Source organism: Pteropus alecto, unplaced genomic scaffold, assembly GCF_000325575.1.
Source record: "Pteropus alecto unplaced genomic scaffold, ASM32557v1 scaffold251, whole genome shotgun sequence".
Taxonomy (NCBI): Eukaryota; Metazoa; Chordata; class Mammalia; order Chiroptera; family Pteropodidae; genus Pteropus; species Pteropus alecto.
This window is the reverse complement of record NW_006431048.1, coordinates 1,481,830-1,499,085: the sequence shown is the minus strand read 5'-3', so window position 1 is coordinate 1,499,085 and position 17,256 is coordinate 1,481,830. Positions and strand designations below refer to the sequence as shown.

General features: G+C 33.4%; 1 protein-coding gene and 1 pseudogene across 2 annotated transcripts in view; one reads left to right on the top strand and one right to left on the bottom strand.

The window, feature by feature from the left end:
- The window catches only part of STXBP5L (syntaxin binding protein 5 like), a 257,780-nt gene that overhangs the window by 89,608 nt on the left and 150,916 nt on the right, over nucleotides 1-17,256 (bottom strand). The window contains exons 19-20 of one of the 2 annotated variants that reach the window (XM_006905548.2): nucleotides 9,505-9,656; nucleotides 7,476-7,547 (exon numbers count right to left, since the gene is read on the bottom strand). In XM_006905548.2, the coding sequence (XP_006905610.1) occupies nucleotides 7,476-7,547; nucleotides 9,505-9,656 (224 nt within the window). The remainder of the gene's footprint in view (nucleotides 1-7,475; nucleotides 7,548-9,504; nucleotides 9,657-17,256) is intronic. The other variant, XM_006905549.1, reaches the window with a different exon arrangement.
- Nucleotides 16,863-16,981, top strand: LOC112486191 (annotated as a pseudogene).

The following is a 17,256-nucleotide window of genomic DNA, read 5'->3' as shown; positions in this document are numbered from 1 at the left end:
ATAAATAATATATTTTATTTTTAAATTATAATTGTCGTATAATTAGTTTCAGGTGTACAATATACATATAACTCACGAATTGACCACCCCAATAAATCTAGTACCCATCTGACACCGTACACAGTTACTACAAAAGGACTATATTCCTTTTGCTGTACTTTATTTCTCCATGACTATTTTATAACTATCATTTTGTATTTCTTAATTCCTTCTCCCTTTTCCATCAACTCCTCCAACTCCCCTCTCACCTGGTAACCCTCAAAATGCTCTCTGTATTTATGAGTTTGTTCTGTGTTTTTTGTTTGTTTGTTCTTTAGATTCCACATGTTTGTGAAATCATGACATTTGTCTTTTTCTATCTGACTTACTTCACTTAGCACAATACCCTCTAGGTCCATCAAGAAATATGTTTTTCCATCCCTTTACTTTTAGTTTGTATGTGTCTTTTAATATGAAGTGAGTCTCTTGTAGGCAGCATAAGTAAGGGTCTTGTTTTTTTTTTATCCATTCAGCCACCTTATCTTTTGATTAAAGCATTTCATTGTTTTTCATTTGAAGTACTTGTTGATAGATATGTAGTTATTGTAATTTTTTTATTCATATTTTTCATACTTTTTTTCTTATTAAATAAGTCCCTCCAACATTTCCTGTAATATTGGCTTGGTGGTGATGAATTCCTCTGGCTTTTTCTTGTCTGGGAAGATCTTTATTTGTCTTCGATTCCTTCCTTCCTCCCTCCCTCTCTCCCTACATAGCTTTGCTGGGTAATTTTGGTTGTAGGTCCCTGCTTTTTATCACTTGGAATATTTTGTGCCAAGCCTTTCTGGCTTGCAAAGTTTCTATTGAGAAATCAACTGACAGTCTTATGGGTGCTCCTTGTAGGTAACTAATTGCTTTTCTCTTGCTGCTTTTAAGATTCTCTCTTTGTATTTAACCTTTGGAATTTTAATTCTGATATGTCTTGGTGTGAGCCTCTTTGGATTCATCTTGTTTGGGACTCTCTGCACTTCCTGGGCTTGTATGTCTATTTCCTTCACCATGTTAGGGAAGTTTTCAGTCATTATTTTTTGAAATCAGTTTTCAATTCCTTGCTCTTGTTCTTCTCCTTCTAGTACGCCTGTGATGCAAATATTGTTATGCTTGATGTCACAGAGGCCCCTTAAACTATGCTCATTTTTTAAAATTCCCTTTTCTTTTTTCTATTCTGATTTTTTTTTTTTTTGTATGGAATAAATCAGTGGAAGTGGCTTGGATGAGTCCACAAGTTGGGAGAGGTGAAGTCTAAGAGAATCCCCTGGGCAGAGCAACCTGTGTTACCCAGGTTGATAGAGACTCAGATATGGCAGCCACCTGTGTCTGCATGCTGGGAAGAGGGGTGGCCTCAGCCAAGGAACAATGGATACTGCCAGTATTTCTGTCTGGGAGAAAGCAATTAGTTATCTCCGGCCTGCTCCCTGAATTTAACAACTCAGCATCACTCTGTATGTCCCAAGCAGCTGCCCCAGCCCTGGAGCTCAGAGAAAGTGAGTCTGTCACTGCATAAGTCCAGGCATGGGCCCTTTAAGAGGAACATCAGCAACTCCTGCAGCTCTCCATCACACTCAGTCATGATCTCCACTGGTTTTTCACTCCTGGAGGTTGTGGGGACTTTTCTTCCTGGCACTGGAAGCTGGGTGTGGGGCTAGGACATCTCACTTCTCAGGGGGCAAGAGGCAGCTCTGCCGCCAAGATAACCCTCCCAATTCTTTCCACCACCACACACCATTGTAGGACCAGGATGTTTTGTCTCCACCTCTCCTACCAGTCTTGAAGTGACCTCTCATGTATGTCCCTAAGTGTGGGACTTCTGTTCAGCCAGACCTCAGGCAACTCTCAGTGATGGTTGCTCTGGATTTTTGTTATAATTTTGGTGTGGTCACAAGAGGAAATATGCACAGCAATCTACCTTCTACAATATCTTGACAGGTCCCTTGAGATTTTTTCTCTTGATTCTTGAGGTAGGCCTGTTTTGCTATAAAGTTCTTTCTTAAAATTGTTTTAGATGTGTCCCACAGGTTGGGGGTAATTCTGTCTTCATTTTTGTTTGTCTCAAGGTATCTCATAATTTATTCCTTTATCTTGTTAACCACTTCATTGTTTAGTAGCATATTTTTAGACTCCATGTGTTTGTGTGTTTTTCCATTTTCTTCTTGTAATTTATTTTTAAATTCATACCATTATGATCAGAGAAGATGCTTGATATGATTTTAGTCCTCTTAAGTTTATTGATACTCATTTTGTGGCCTAACATGTGGTCTATCCTGGAAAATATTCCATGTGCACTTGAGATAATGTATATTCTGCTTCTTTTGAGTGAAATGTCTTAAAAATATCAATTAAGTTAATCTGGTCTAATGTGTTGATTTCTTGGCTGGATGATCTATCTATTGTTATCAATGGGGTATTAAATTCTCTTACTATTATTGTCTGACTGTTGATCTCTCTCTTTATGTCCATCAGTTTTTGCCTTACATATTTAGGGGCTCTTTTGTTGTGTGTGTGCATGCTTATGATAGATATATCTGCTTGTTAGATTTATCCCTTTACCATTATGAAATGCCCTTGTCTCTTTTTACAGCCATTAGTTTAAAGTCTATTTTGTCTGATATAAGTATTGCTACTCCATTTTTTTAATATCCATTTGCTTAAAACATATTTTTCCATCTCTTTATTTACAATCTGTATGTATCTTTCAATTTGAAGTGAGTCTCTTGTAGGCAGCATATATATGGGTCTTGGTTTTTTATTCATTCAGCCTCCTTGTCTTTTTATTGGAGCATTTAGTCCATTTACATTTAAAGTAATTATTGCCTGGTGTGTAGTTATTGGATTTTCAATGTTTTTTCATTGTTTTTGTAGTTCTTCTATGTTTTTTAAATTCTCTTTCTTCTCTTGTATGTTAACAGCTTTCTATAGTGTCATGTTTGGATTCTTTTCTCTTATTTAGTAATACGTCAGATTTTTGGTTGTGGTTACCATGTGCTTCACATATACCAAGCTATGTTTATGGCAGTTTATTTTAAGTTGATGGTCATTTAAGTTTGAACACATTCTAAAATCACTACAATTTATAGTCATCTCTTCTATGTTAATTTTGTAATAATTTTTTACTTCTTTTGTGTGTGTGTTGTGCGTATCCCTTAATTTATTACACATGACCTTCCAACTTTTACCTTTTAACCTTTGTACTATCTCTATCATCAGTTTATCCACTGCTTTTACTAAGTGTTTACCTTTGTTAGTGAGAATTTCTTTCCTATTTTCTTATTCATATATGTGATCCTTTCTTTTCCCTTACAGAAATCCCTTTAACACTTCTAGTAATACTGGGTTAATGGTGGTGAACTCCTTTAGCTTTTTCTTGCCTGGGAAAATCTTTCTCTCTCCTTTGATTCTAAATGATAGCCTTGCTGGGTAGAATAGTGTTGGCTGTGTGTCGCTCTTTTTATACTTTTGAATATTTTATGCCACTCCCTTCTGGCCTGGAAAGTTCTCTTTAAAAGTCATCTAATAGTCTAATGGGAGATCCCTTGTACTAACTAATTGCTTTTCTTTTACTACTTTTAAGATTTTTCTTTATCTTTAACTTTGGTAGTTTATTATGATGTGTCTTGGTGTGGGTCTCTTTGGGTTTATCTTGTTTGGGACCTTATGAACTTCCTGGATTAATATGTCTAGTTCCTTTGTCAGTTAGAAAAGTTTTCAGTCATTATTTCTTCAAATAGGTTTTCGAACCCTTGCTCTGTCTTGTCTTTCTGGTATCCCTATGATGCAAATGTTGGTATCTTTGATGTTGGGACTGTTTAGCAGGAAGTTCCGAGCATGCCTTTAGCCAGCCACTGCTTGTTTGGAATTTGTGGACCTTTGATGAATTTTAAGAAAATCCACACTTTGGACTAGTGGAGAAAAGCTGCTGGAAGCTGCTTAAGCTGGGTGTACTAATTGGATTGGGCAGGTCTCATGGAATCTTGGGGGTGGGGGTACAGTGTTAGAGACTTTAATAGCTCATATTTGGCACCCACTTGAGCATGTTGGCTGGTTCAGAGGAGCACTCTACAAAGGAGCAACTGAGCCTGCCATTGCTGCTGTTCTGGGAGAGAGCTGTCCTGACCCTTGTTCCCTTAGACTTCCCCCTGAAGTTTGTCAATTCACTGCTCCCCATATGTCTCTGACTCTTTTCAAGCTGATGCTTCTGCACTGAACCTCAGAGCAAGTGAGTTTGTGAGGGAGCTAGTCAGTGTGTAGGCCCCTCAACAAGAATGCCTGGGACTCCAGCGGGCTTCTGTCTTATTGGATGCAATCCCCACTGGTTTTCACAGGCAGATATTATAGGAATTCCTCTTACTGGCACTGGTGCCCCAGGCTGGGGAGTCAGGTGTGGGGTGGGACCAGCTGCTCCTCAGGGGGTACCTCCATAGCTGAGATATCCCTCCCAGTTCTTAATAACCACACCGTAGGTGTGGGAACTTTCTGTTCCTCATCTATACCCCTCCTACCAGTCTCCTTGTGCCTACTTTTTTATATTCTTAATTGTAGGACTCTATTCAAGTAGTCTTCAGGTGGTTCTCAATGATAGTTGCTGCCTGATTTAGTTGTAATTTTGATGTGGTCATGGGCGAATGTGTTGATCTCTTTCCTTTTGATGGGCTGACTTTCTTTAGCACTTTGGGTTCCTTTCTTTATTTTTTGTGTATATTTGTAGGTGTTTGTTTATGGTTACCATGAGATTCATATATATCCAGCTATACCTATAGCAGACTATTTTAGCTGATAGGTGTTTTAAGTAAAATGCATTCTTAAAGAACTATATTTTTAATCCCCCCTTCCCCTCTTTGTTTTTGATGTCATATTTTATATCTTTGTTTTCTATATCCTATTACTATTTATGGTAGTTACAATTTTGCTACTTTTATCTTTTAATCTTCGTATTATCTTTTTATCTTCTTAAGTGATTGATTCACTGTGTTTATTATATATTTGCTTTTACCAGTAAGATTTTTTCTTTCCTGTATTATTCTAATTACAGCCTTGTCTTTTTTGCATAAAGAAGAATCTTTATAATTTCTTGTAAAACTGGTATAGTGGTGGTGATCTCCTTTAGTTTTGTTTGTTTGGGAAACTATCTCTCCTTCAAGTCTGAATAATAACCTTGGTGTTTATAGTATTCTAGGTTTCAGGGTTCTTTCTTTCAACTCTTTAAATATTTCCTGCCACTTCCCTCTGGCCTGTAAAGTTGCTGCTGAGAAATCAGCTGACAGCTTTATGGGGTTTTCCTTATATGTGAGTTGTTTCTGTCTCGATATCTTCAAGACTGTCTCTATATCCTTAACTTTTGCTTTTTTTTTTTTTTTTTTACACTATGTCTTAGTGTGGGCCTTATGGGTTCATCTTGTTTGGAACTCTTTGTGCTTTATGGACCTGGATGTCTGTTAATACTATCAAGACTTCTGAAACATGAACATAATATAATTTTTTACTTTAGGCCTTTTTTCACTTTTTCAGCAATGTTTTCTGGTTTTCAATGTATGAATCTTTCAGATCTGTTGCCTAATTTATGATTAAGTGTTTCATATTTTTATCCATTATAAATGGGATTTTTAAATTTCTATTTCAGATTGTTGTGAGTATAGAAATAAAATTGATTTTCATTGAATTTTGTATATTGATCTCATATTCTGCACTTTGTTAAACTAACTTATTAGTTCCAGTAGCTCTTTTGTAGATTTTCATCATGGATTACCATGTCTATGAAAAAAGATAATTTAAAACTTCTTTTCCAATCTTGATAACTTTTATTTTACTTGCCTGACAATACTGGCTAGAATTTCCAGTACAATGCTAAGTAGACGTAGATGCGAATTATAATTTTTTTCTCTTCTGGATTGTGGGAATGACACTATTTTCTTTGAGCGATTAGCAAGAGAAGGTTTTAAAACATTTGATTTCAAATCTCAGGGCTTGTCTTAGCCCCCATGGAGCCTACTGATGAAGACATGGAGGATCTCTTATGGCTTTGTAATGACTTGATTTCACTTCTGTCTTGACACTATAGGTCTTTGTTTAGAAAGACCTATGATTTCTTTTGCAAAATTCTAATGAACCCAGTAACTACAGAAGCTATTTCTGCTCTCATTTGTCAAATTTGAAAAGTCCCTCTCTGTTCATGTGAGCATAAAGAGCCTGTTGTCATTCTCTATCCTACTACCATCATCATTTACTTACTGAGTTCATACTTGTGCTGGGTGTAGAGGATATAAAGAGACTATGTATAAAAGTAAACATACAAACAAATCCAGGTAACATACAAACTAAATGGTTCAAACACTACTGTGTACAAGCCTGGCACAATAGGGAGCAGCAGAAGCCAACATAGATATCAGTGTTCCATCATAAGGCACCAGGAGCTGAGGCAGTAGGAAGCAACCCAAAAGGGAGTGCTCTGCTAGAGTAGAAAACTAGGGAACTTATGAGCAAAAATAAGTCACCTTCAGGGCACTCCCAGAAATATTTTAAGGATTTCACAGAGACTGACTTCCTTTAGCTAGAGGAACACAAAGTTTTAGGTTTCAATAAGTGATGTAATTCCGTTAATATCTACAAGCTAGTGAAAAGAAGTCTGAAGAAATTCAAGATATAAACAACATATGTGAGTGTATATTTTATACAACTATGAGGCTATCTTGTATATGTTGTTAAGAAATGTGATTTTAAACATAACATACTGATTTGCATATTATAAACATCTCATGTCAATAATATTTACCCATAATATCACTAGTATCTACACCTCCAATCATACCTTCACTCCCTACTCTTTCTGCATGAGTTTTAAAATTGCTTACTCCACTATCTTTAGATTTACAATTGTTACCATGGTAAATATTATTGACTTTTATTTGTAAATTTAATTATCTAACTTCACAGTGTTTGATATCTAAAATAACTACAGAAATGTTTGTGTATTCTATTTTAATACAAAACATCAGAAATTTGGGATACTTAGCTACTTCTATGAAATCTAATTACTTAGAAGAAGGAAAACTTGTGGCCTCAGTTAGAATAGTTTTAGAAAATGGCCAAAGGCACAAGGTTTCCAAAATAAGAAAGCATTCAATTATTGATATTGACAAATCGGGTTCATTATTTACAAGGACACCCTCCTCAAAACAAAAGAGAGTGACTCTTGGATTAATAGGACATGATCTGCATGGTTTTAACTAAACACTGAAACAATGGATATGAGTAAATGGGTCTATGACAATAAATTTTGGAAATATTTTTATAATTTTAATTAAAATTATCAGGTTGCACTTCCATAACAAAACAAAAATTTGCATGCATGCTGAATGTGTTTTAAAAAACACATTACTGAGCATAGATGTATGGATTTAACTCAAGCATTATAACTTAAAATGCCTAACCTTTATAGAACTTACTCTGATAAGAAGTACGGATCCGTTTCGTTAAATCAGGATAAAAGTTAGACAGGCCACGCATGCAAAAGTTGTCTTTGGAACATGCCAGAACACCAGCATCAGCAGCAGGCAGAGGAAAGAGAAAAAAAATAGTCTAAAGTGAAAGGAAGTGATATCATACCAGAATCTAGAACAGCCAAGATGAAGAAATTGCCGCAAGTTTAGGTAATCAAATTAGAGAAGATATTAAAAAATCAAATTAGAGAGAAGATACTAAAATAAATAAGCCAATTAGAAAGTAAAAGGTGATAGATGAATGATGAGAATGCTGTAGTAATTTCATTTAATCAAATTTAAAAATAGATGGCATATTTCTTATACGTTTACATAGTAAACTTATATGGCTTTCAAATACTATGTATAAGTATCTCATAAATATAAAAAATGGTTGTCTTTAATTTTCAGTATTAAAAGGAAAGCTTATGGATATTAATCTTTAATGTTTTAATAACAAAGCAAATACTCATTTTTATACATTAAGTATGAAATTTATGACTTAATCATGGTTTTTCCTGATTTTAACGTCATCAATTCTAAGCTCTAATCATAAATGTTGAGGCTCAACGAGTTTAAATGAAATAACATCTGTATCACCTTTGTCAAAATATATACTTTGTTATCCCATTGTGTATATCCAGCAAATGATTTGGATGCTGTCATAGGATCCAAAGCTTTTCTAATTCAATCGGTGCTTTTAGTATGCAAAGAGTGCCTACTACCCCTTAACATCTTCCTACCATAGAGTCCACAAACTTTCAAAAATCAACCTTCTCTTTCCAAACCATGAGAGAATCTTATGGTACATGCATGAATGATTTCTTATTCTGTCTTCCTTTCAAAAGCCATTAGTAATTGAGGCAGAACCTGTAGAATTTGAAATTTCCAGCACTCCGAAGATATTGCTAAAAGTTGTGATTCCTAACAAAACATAAAGGATCAAAACTAACAATTTGGAAAGGGTTGAGGTTTACCAAAGAAAAATAAAGAGGGAGAATTTCAGTATATCAAGTAATTTTTCATTAGCCCAAAAGAAAACTTGTCACATTCAGATGTTAAATTTTGCACACCTGCTATTTAAAAAAATAATATCTACCATTATGTACTCTTTTTATTTTAAAATATTCTTTCATAGGTATATTTAGTAAAGTCTTTTCAATATTCAATTGATTAACAAAATTTTTTAAAAATGTCTAAAATTGAAATGAGCTGTATATTTTCTGTCCACTGACATAATACTGTATAGATGTATTTTTACTTTTTAGCCCAAGCAATTTTTACCTAAATTTTTAAACTATGTCAGTAAACAGAAAATATACAAAATTTTGACAATGTTTTCAAAGCCAACTATTTGGATATATGTTGCAATTTCAGGAAAACTTTGGATGATTTGACATATCAAAGTTTGGCATTATGTAGAAAGTATTTCTTATATCCTAATTAACCATATATATTTTCCTTTTATAGTTAAATAAATCAACTTATTGATCCTGTCAAGAAAAACGTCATCTTTCATAGCATTATTAAATGTTAAATAACGTTAAGTGCATTTGTTAAAATATCTCCTAGAAAGTCACCGTTCGACAAGGAAAGATGACAGGTAAAATATGAGGTTAATTTAAATGAATGAATACTTTTAAAATATAACTTTTAACTGAAAATTATATTTTTAAAGGGACCAAATATACTAGAAGAAAATTATCCTCTTTAACACAACCATTGCAAGCAGTTTTTTTCAACTAGAGAGCCTGATTTTGATAGCGTTTTTATATTTAATAGTTTATTTTCTGTTATCTCCTAGGAATTCAATTTGATATTAAATGCCTTGTTTACCCTATGTTTCTGCCCAGTTTTACTTACATAGTATTGTGAACTATGCTCACTTTAGATTGCCATGCATTTTAATAGCATTACAGAAGACAGACAAAAAAATCTAAAGGTAAGAAAACAGATGAACTAATTAAATTCATAACCATCTTGTTTTATCTCCTACCTGCAATGAACTGCTTGTTTTTTCGAGGAGACCGTGGTTGTCGTTGGTATATGTCACTTGATCTATATAGGTCAATGGTCCCCATGCTTAATAGTACTGTCTTCTGTATAAAATCCACCACAGCCAACCCATTGCAGTTCCCAAATGCAACTCTGAGAGAAAAAAAAATATGCAACTAGAATGTATCATACTAATCATTACTATTTTTTATCTTTGAATTAAAAATAAGATTACTGGAAAGTAATGCTGTAGGGTTTGGATGTCGGGTAGTGATTAAAGTTAGGAAGGACATTTTGCCTTTACACAAGATAGGTTGATCTTGTATAATAGCCATGACCACTGAAAATAACAGGAATGACCTGCAATCACATTTTATCATCAATTTAAAAATGTAAGTAGTGATTACCTAATTTGCTCTTCAATTTGGTCTTATATTTTTACAAAAGAATCACACATCTTTTTTGCTTTGTAAAGGAGAAATAGGTCAAGAAATGTCACACTTTTAAAAGCTACAGGTGCTTAGGTGCTTTTTCAAATAAAATTATAGTTATTAGGCTTCAAATTAGTTCTCTTAAAGAGTATTTTAACACAAATATTACATAAAAATTCATATATTTAAAGTTTTGATAGTGTAGTAGATATAAACCAACTATAACTTTCATTTATAAAAATGCTTCACTTTTTAAATTTTGTCCAATTTATTAAAGGACAAGGGCCATTTGATTAATTTCATAACTAAATCTCCTGAAAAATTAAAACCACTCTTCTAAACAGTAATTTTGGTCACCTCAACCATACAATAATTTTTTTTTTCTTCATTTACAACATTTCTTCTAGCTGAACAATTGTAGATCTGCTTTTTGCTTCCAAAGTGAAATATACATTAGCTGTATGAGTGCTGTTTTGTTCATTTTGTATAAGTTTTATTTCTTAGCTTGAACTTGGCTGGCAAATCATCTGCCAACTTTGAATCTAGCTCTTTCTACTACATCATACTACCTTCCTCATAAAAAATTAAAAGTTCTAGGATTCTAAATGTTTTGCTGTTTCATAGAGAGTTTTATACCATCCAGTAAGACATATTTTGGAAACTGGAAAAAGTGTTATAAAAGTCAAAAGATCCTACCTCTATCATTTTATAAGTTATGTGATTTTGAGAAAAATTAATGAACATTACCAAGCCTGTTTCTTTACTTTATAATGAGAATTATAATACCAGGTTTATCTAGTTTACAGGGCTTTTAGAAACAACAAATCATAAATTTGTTATTAATATACTTTGAAAGTTTTCCACACAAAAGTAGAATTAATATTGTTATAAGTAAATGCAATATTATACATATTACATATTATAACAAGTTAATATCTTTAAACTTTTCATGTTAAAATAGTTATGTCTTCTCGAACAATACACTTGAAGACTATATAATATTTTATTAACCAATGTCACCCCAATCTATTAAAAATAAATCTCTATATTTAGTCACTTCTGCTTACGAGTGTGATAGAGTTCTCAAATGTAGTAGTGATAGGAAAAAATTAGGCAACTAGAATATATGACAACAAAACTAATTATTTTTGTCTTTGAATTAAAAATAAGAATAGTAGAGTGATGTGAGCATCACAACAGAATGAGAAAACTTCTTGGTTTCTCTCCTTGGACAACTATAATTCAACAAATGATTCTATGCTCAACACACAAACACGTTTGAGAGATACACACATTGAGACATCTGAAGGCGAGGAGGAAGGACAGAGATGGGGAGCCCCAGACACAGTCCTGCACTGGCCTCAGCCCCAGTTGACATGGTAGCATGGAGGGTTGGGTTGAAGCCCTCACTCAGCAGCCCAGAGAAGGGCATAGGCAGCATTCTGGTCTGAGTGTCTAGTACACATTGCGATTGAGGCCAGTGACAGAGGAGGAGATGCAGTACAAAAGTGTGACAGCCTCAGTCTGAGAGAAAAAAACAAAGATGCAGACATGCAAATCCACCTCCCAACTCTAGCTGACATGGTAGCAGTGGAGGTGTTGGGTTGTAGCCCTCAACTGGCAGTCCAGAGAAGGACGACACAAGCATCATTCGGGCCTGAGTGGCTGATGCACGTTGCAGGTAGTCCTAGTGGAAAAAATAAAGTTGCAGTGCATGAACTCACTACTCCCTAACCCATCACAGGAAAGCCTGATAGAGGCAACTGAGACACCTAAGATAGTATAGTGTGGTTTGGATGCAGGAAGAGAGCACTAGGAACTCACATGCCTGGAGCCCCATCACCTACCGTATCCAACCATGGGGGTGCTACAGTAAGAATGAGGAGACACCCACATCTTCAGGGAATATGGGGCATTTTCCACAGATGATGCGATGCCACCCCACTGATGTCTCTGACTGTGTAGATAAAAGAAAAACCTCTACTTACCAACCTGCTAAATTATTAAAGCAAAACAGTACCTAAAGAAGATTTCAATATCTCAAATGACCATACAGAGAAATAATCCATCAAGTACCATGAAAAACCAAGGTAGTCCAGAAAGAAAACAAAAAGTCTCCAGAAAACAAACTCAGAGACATAGAAGACTTGATTTAAATGACAGAAAATTTAAGAATGCAGTTCTGAAAAATCTCAACAAGATATAAGAAAAATCAGAAAGGCAGTTCAACAAGTTCAGGAATAAAATTAATGAACAAAGAAGTACTTTACCAAAAGATTGAAACTAAAAGAAGAACCAAACAAATTCTGGAACTGAAAGACTCAATAAATTAGATGATGAATGAATTAGAGAGCTTAAGAAATAAAGACTGATTAGAAGAAAGAATCAGTGATCTTGAAGACAAAAATCTAGAAATGACTCATGTGGAAGTAAAGTGAATTGAGTTTAAAAAATTGCAAACTCTGTAAGACCTACCTGACTCCATTAGAACAATATAAGAATAATGGGAATATCAGAAGGAGAAAAGGAGCAAAGAACCCATTCAAACAAATAATTGATGAGAACTTCTCAAACCTATGAAAAGAACTGATCCCTCAAATCCAAGAAGTAACAAAACACCTAATTATCTGAATATAAGGAGACCTTCTCTAAGACACATTATATTAAAATTGTCTAAAGTAAATGACAAAGAATTCTCAAAGCAACCAAGGGAAAAAAGACTAACCTATAAAGGGGAACCCACTGGATTATTAGAGTTTTTAGCATAACTTTTACAAGCTAGGAGAGACTGGACTCAAATATGTAAATATTTAAAGAGAGAAATCACCAGCCAAGAATAATATACCCAGTAAAGTTATCCTTTAGATATGACCTATAAAGGCTTTCCCAGACAAAAGCTGAGGGAATTTATCACCACAAGATCTGCATTACAACAAATATTAAAAGGAGCTCTTCTACCTGAAATAAAAATATGAAAAGATACAAAATTGTGAATATGATAACAAACACAGAGAGAAGTAGGAAATTGCAACTCTTTCAGAAAGGAGTATTAAACTCTTAATTAAAACATAAAAGTTAAAGGGGGAAAGCATTTAAAAAAGACTATAGCTTCTGCAATTTGGAAATAAATGCACAGCATAAAAAGGGATAATTTGTGACAACATAAAAGACATGGGGGAAAAGGACTGAACTTGCACATGTGAATAGAGATAAGATGTACTCAGAAGATAAAGAACTACTCTGCATCTAGAACTTTTTATTACATAAACCTAATAGCAACAACAAAACAAAAATCTAGATAAGAGACACATAAAAAAAAGAAATGAAGAGGAAAAAAATCATAGAATATCACTGAACTAAAATAGCAGAGAGAAACACAAGAGACAAAGGAAACAATGGAGAGAGAGCAATCAGAAAGCACTAGACAAAATGGCTGTAAGTTCTCATATATCAATAATTACCCTAAATGTAAATAGACTGAACTCACCAACCAAAAGGCACAGAGTAATGGGATGTATAGCATGGAGAATATAGTCAGTAATATTGGAATAACTATGGTATCAGATGGGTACTAAATTTATTGGGGTAATCGCTTTTTAAATTACATAAATGTCCAACCATTATGTTATATACCTGAAACTAATATTGTATGTCAACTGTAATTGAAAAATAAAAAATTATTTAAAAAATGTTTTAGACAGAGACTTTTTTTTAATGATAAAGGGGACGATTTTCAAGAAGAAATAACATGTAGGTTTATATGTATGTATGGGTGCTCTCCTGATAGCTGTGTGTGTGTGTGTGTATCTATATATCTATATATCTATATGAAATTACTTACAGATCTAAAGGGAGAGACAGACAAAAATGCAATTATTGTAAGTGATATGAATATTTCATTGACAGCCATGGATAGATCATCCAAACAGAAAGTAAATAAGGAAATATCAGCCTTTATGTCCATGTGGTTTAATGTGTCATTTATCAATTTTTACAGAGCTTTGCATCCCAAAACGATAGAACATAAATTTTTCTCAAGTGTGCATGGATCATTCTGAAGGATAGATCATATGTTGGAGCACAAAATTAGTCTCAGTAAAATTAAGATTAAAATAATACCAATTATATTTCTGACCACAAAATATCAAACTGGAAATTAACTATCAAAAGAAAGCTGGAAAAAAACACAAATATGTGGAGATTAAACAACATTCTATTGAACAACTACTGAGTCAAAGACAAGATCAAAAGACACATAGAGATAAATGAAAATGACAATACGACATATCAAAATTTGGAGTATGTGGCAAAAGTGGTACTAAGAGGGAAGTTTATAGCATTACGAGCCTACCTCAAGAAACAAGAAAAATCTCAAACAATTTAACATTTCACCTTAAAGAACTAAGGGAAAAAAAAGAAGCCAAAGTCAGTAGAAGGAAGAAAATAAAAATTAGAGCAGAATTAAGTGCAATACAGAACATAAAGTCAACAAAGTCGTGATTAAACAAAGATGTGATTGTTTGAAAAGATAAAATTGACAAACCTCTGGCTGGAGTCACTAAGGAAAAGAGAGAAAAGACTGAAATAATATCACAAATGGAAGAGATGTTACAACGGACACAACAGAAATACAAAGAATTATACAAGAATACTATGAAAGGCCATTAGCCACCAAATTCAATAATATAGAAGAAATAGACAAAATCTTAGAAATTTATAACCTTCCTAGACTGAACCATGAAAAATTAGAAAATGTAAATAGACTGATCAATAGTAAAACTGAAATAGTAATAAAAATCCTACAAAAAAACAAATGTCCAGGACTAGATGGCTTCAGCCATGAATTCTACCTTTCAAAGAAAATTTAATATATCTATCCATCGCAAATTCTTCCAAAAAATTGAAGAATAGGGACTACTTCCTAGCTCATTTTACAAGGCCAACATTATTCTGATACCAAAACCAGGCATGAACAACACACACACATTACAGGCCAATATCTCTGATGAATAAAAATCCGCAACAAAATACTAGCAATTAAAATAAAACAATACATTAAAAAGATAATATACCACGATCAAGCGGGATTCATTTCAGGGATGCAAGAATGGTTCGACATATGCAAATCAATGTAATACACCATGTTAACAAAATAAAATATAAAAATCATATAATCATATAAATAGATGCAGAAAAACCATTTGACAAAATACAACATCAATTTATGATTAAAACACTCAATAAAATGCGTATAGGTGGAAAGTACTACAACATTATAAAGACAAACCCTCAGCTAAAATCATACTCAATGGTGAAAAACTGAAAGCTTTTCCTCTAAGATAAAGAACAAGAAAAGGATGTCCAGTCTTGACACTATTATTTAATATAGCACTGGAAATCCTAGCCAGAGCAATCAGACAAGAGAAATAAAAGGCATCCAAATTGGGAAGGAAGTAAAATGATCACGATTTGCAGATGACATGCTTCTATGTATAGGAAATCCTAAAAATTCCACCCAAACACTATTAGAAACAATAAACAAATACAATAATGTTGCAGGATAAAAAATTAATGTACCAAAATCAGTTGCATTTTTATGTACCAGCACAATGAAATATCAGAAAAAAAAGAAAAAATCTCATTTGCCATTGCAACGAAAAGGATAAAATATCTAGGAATAAACAAATTGTTGAAAATGAAAGACCTATACACTGAAAACTATAAGACATTGTTGAAAAAAAGTGAAAAGGGGTTTGGGGAGAAGATGAAGAGGGTAAAGTGAGTCAAATATGTGGTGACAGAAGGAGACTAGACTTTGGGTGGTGAGCAAACAAGGGAATATAGAGATGAGGTATTATAAAATTGCACACCTGAAACTTACATGTTATTAACCAATGTTAACCCCATAAATTCAATTTTAAAAATTAAGCAAAATAAAACAAATAAAAACAACATATTGTAGGGTTTGTAGCATGTATAGAAATAATACAAGACAACAACAATACTAACAGAGGGAGAATATTGTTATAAAGTTCTCACAGTATATGCAAGGAAGTATAATGCTACTTATTTACTTATCCATTTATATAAGTTAAAGATATATAAACTGTAGAACAAACCATAAAAATTAGTTTTTTAAAATTAAAATTTTTAAAATAAATACTAAGACAAATCCACTTTAAATATCAATTAAAAGGATAGAAAACATATAGTAACATGAAAATACTAATTAAAAGAAGTCTGAAGTGACTATATTAATGTAATATTAGTACAAAGTATATTTCAGAACAAGAAAAATATTGACGGATAAACTTGGAGAATGATTAAGAGGTCAATTCATCAAGAACGTATAGTGTTCCTAAAGTGGATTCACCTAAAATACATGGAGAAATACTGAGAACTGGAGGGAAAAAGAGACAAATTCACAATTATGGTTGAGAATGAAAACATTCTTCTTTCAATAATTGCTAGCACAATTAGAGAAAACAATCAGTAAGGAAATAAAAGTTCTGAAGAACATTATCAACCTGCTTGACTAAACTGAAATTTATAGAACTCTCCATCCAATATTCATAATTGCATCAATATAAAATATTTAGGCATAGATGTAATATATGTAGAAATTATGTATATTGAAAATTATAAAACATTGCTGAGGTAAATTAAATAAGATTTAAATAAATAGATGTACCTTGATCAATGGTCAGAAGACAAAGTTAACTGTTCCCAAATTGATCTACAAAGTCAAAGAACTTCCAAACGAAATCCTAGCAGACATCTTTTTTGTTAAGAAACTAAAAACATGATTCTAAAGGGAAATGTAATAAATCTAGAATAGCCCACAGTTTTGAAAAAAAACTTAAGGACTTTCACTATATGTTTTTCAAGAGCTATTCTAAAGCTACAGGAATCAAGGCAGACTTGTATTGTTTACGGTCATGTCATCCTGAACAAGCCTGACCCCGTCTGATCTCAGAAACTAAGCAGGGTTGGGCCTGGTTAGTACTTGGATGGGAGACCACCTAGGAAGACCAGGTGCCGTAGGCATAAAAAATAAAACATAAGGGATTGTAAGCTGACAAGGTCCTTGCAATCTGTGAGGTCAACCAAGGGTTGCCTCGCATAAAAAAAAAAAAAAAAGGCAGACTTATATTGAAATGAAGATAAACATAAATATTAATGAAACAGAAGTGTCCATAGACAAACTCACACATAAATAAATGGTCAATTGATATTTAACGAAAGTGCTATTACAATTTGGAGGAAAGAAAATCTTTTCAATAAATGATGGTGAAACAATTGGATATCCATAAGTGAAAAAT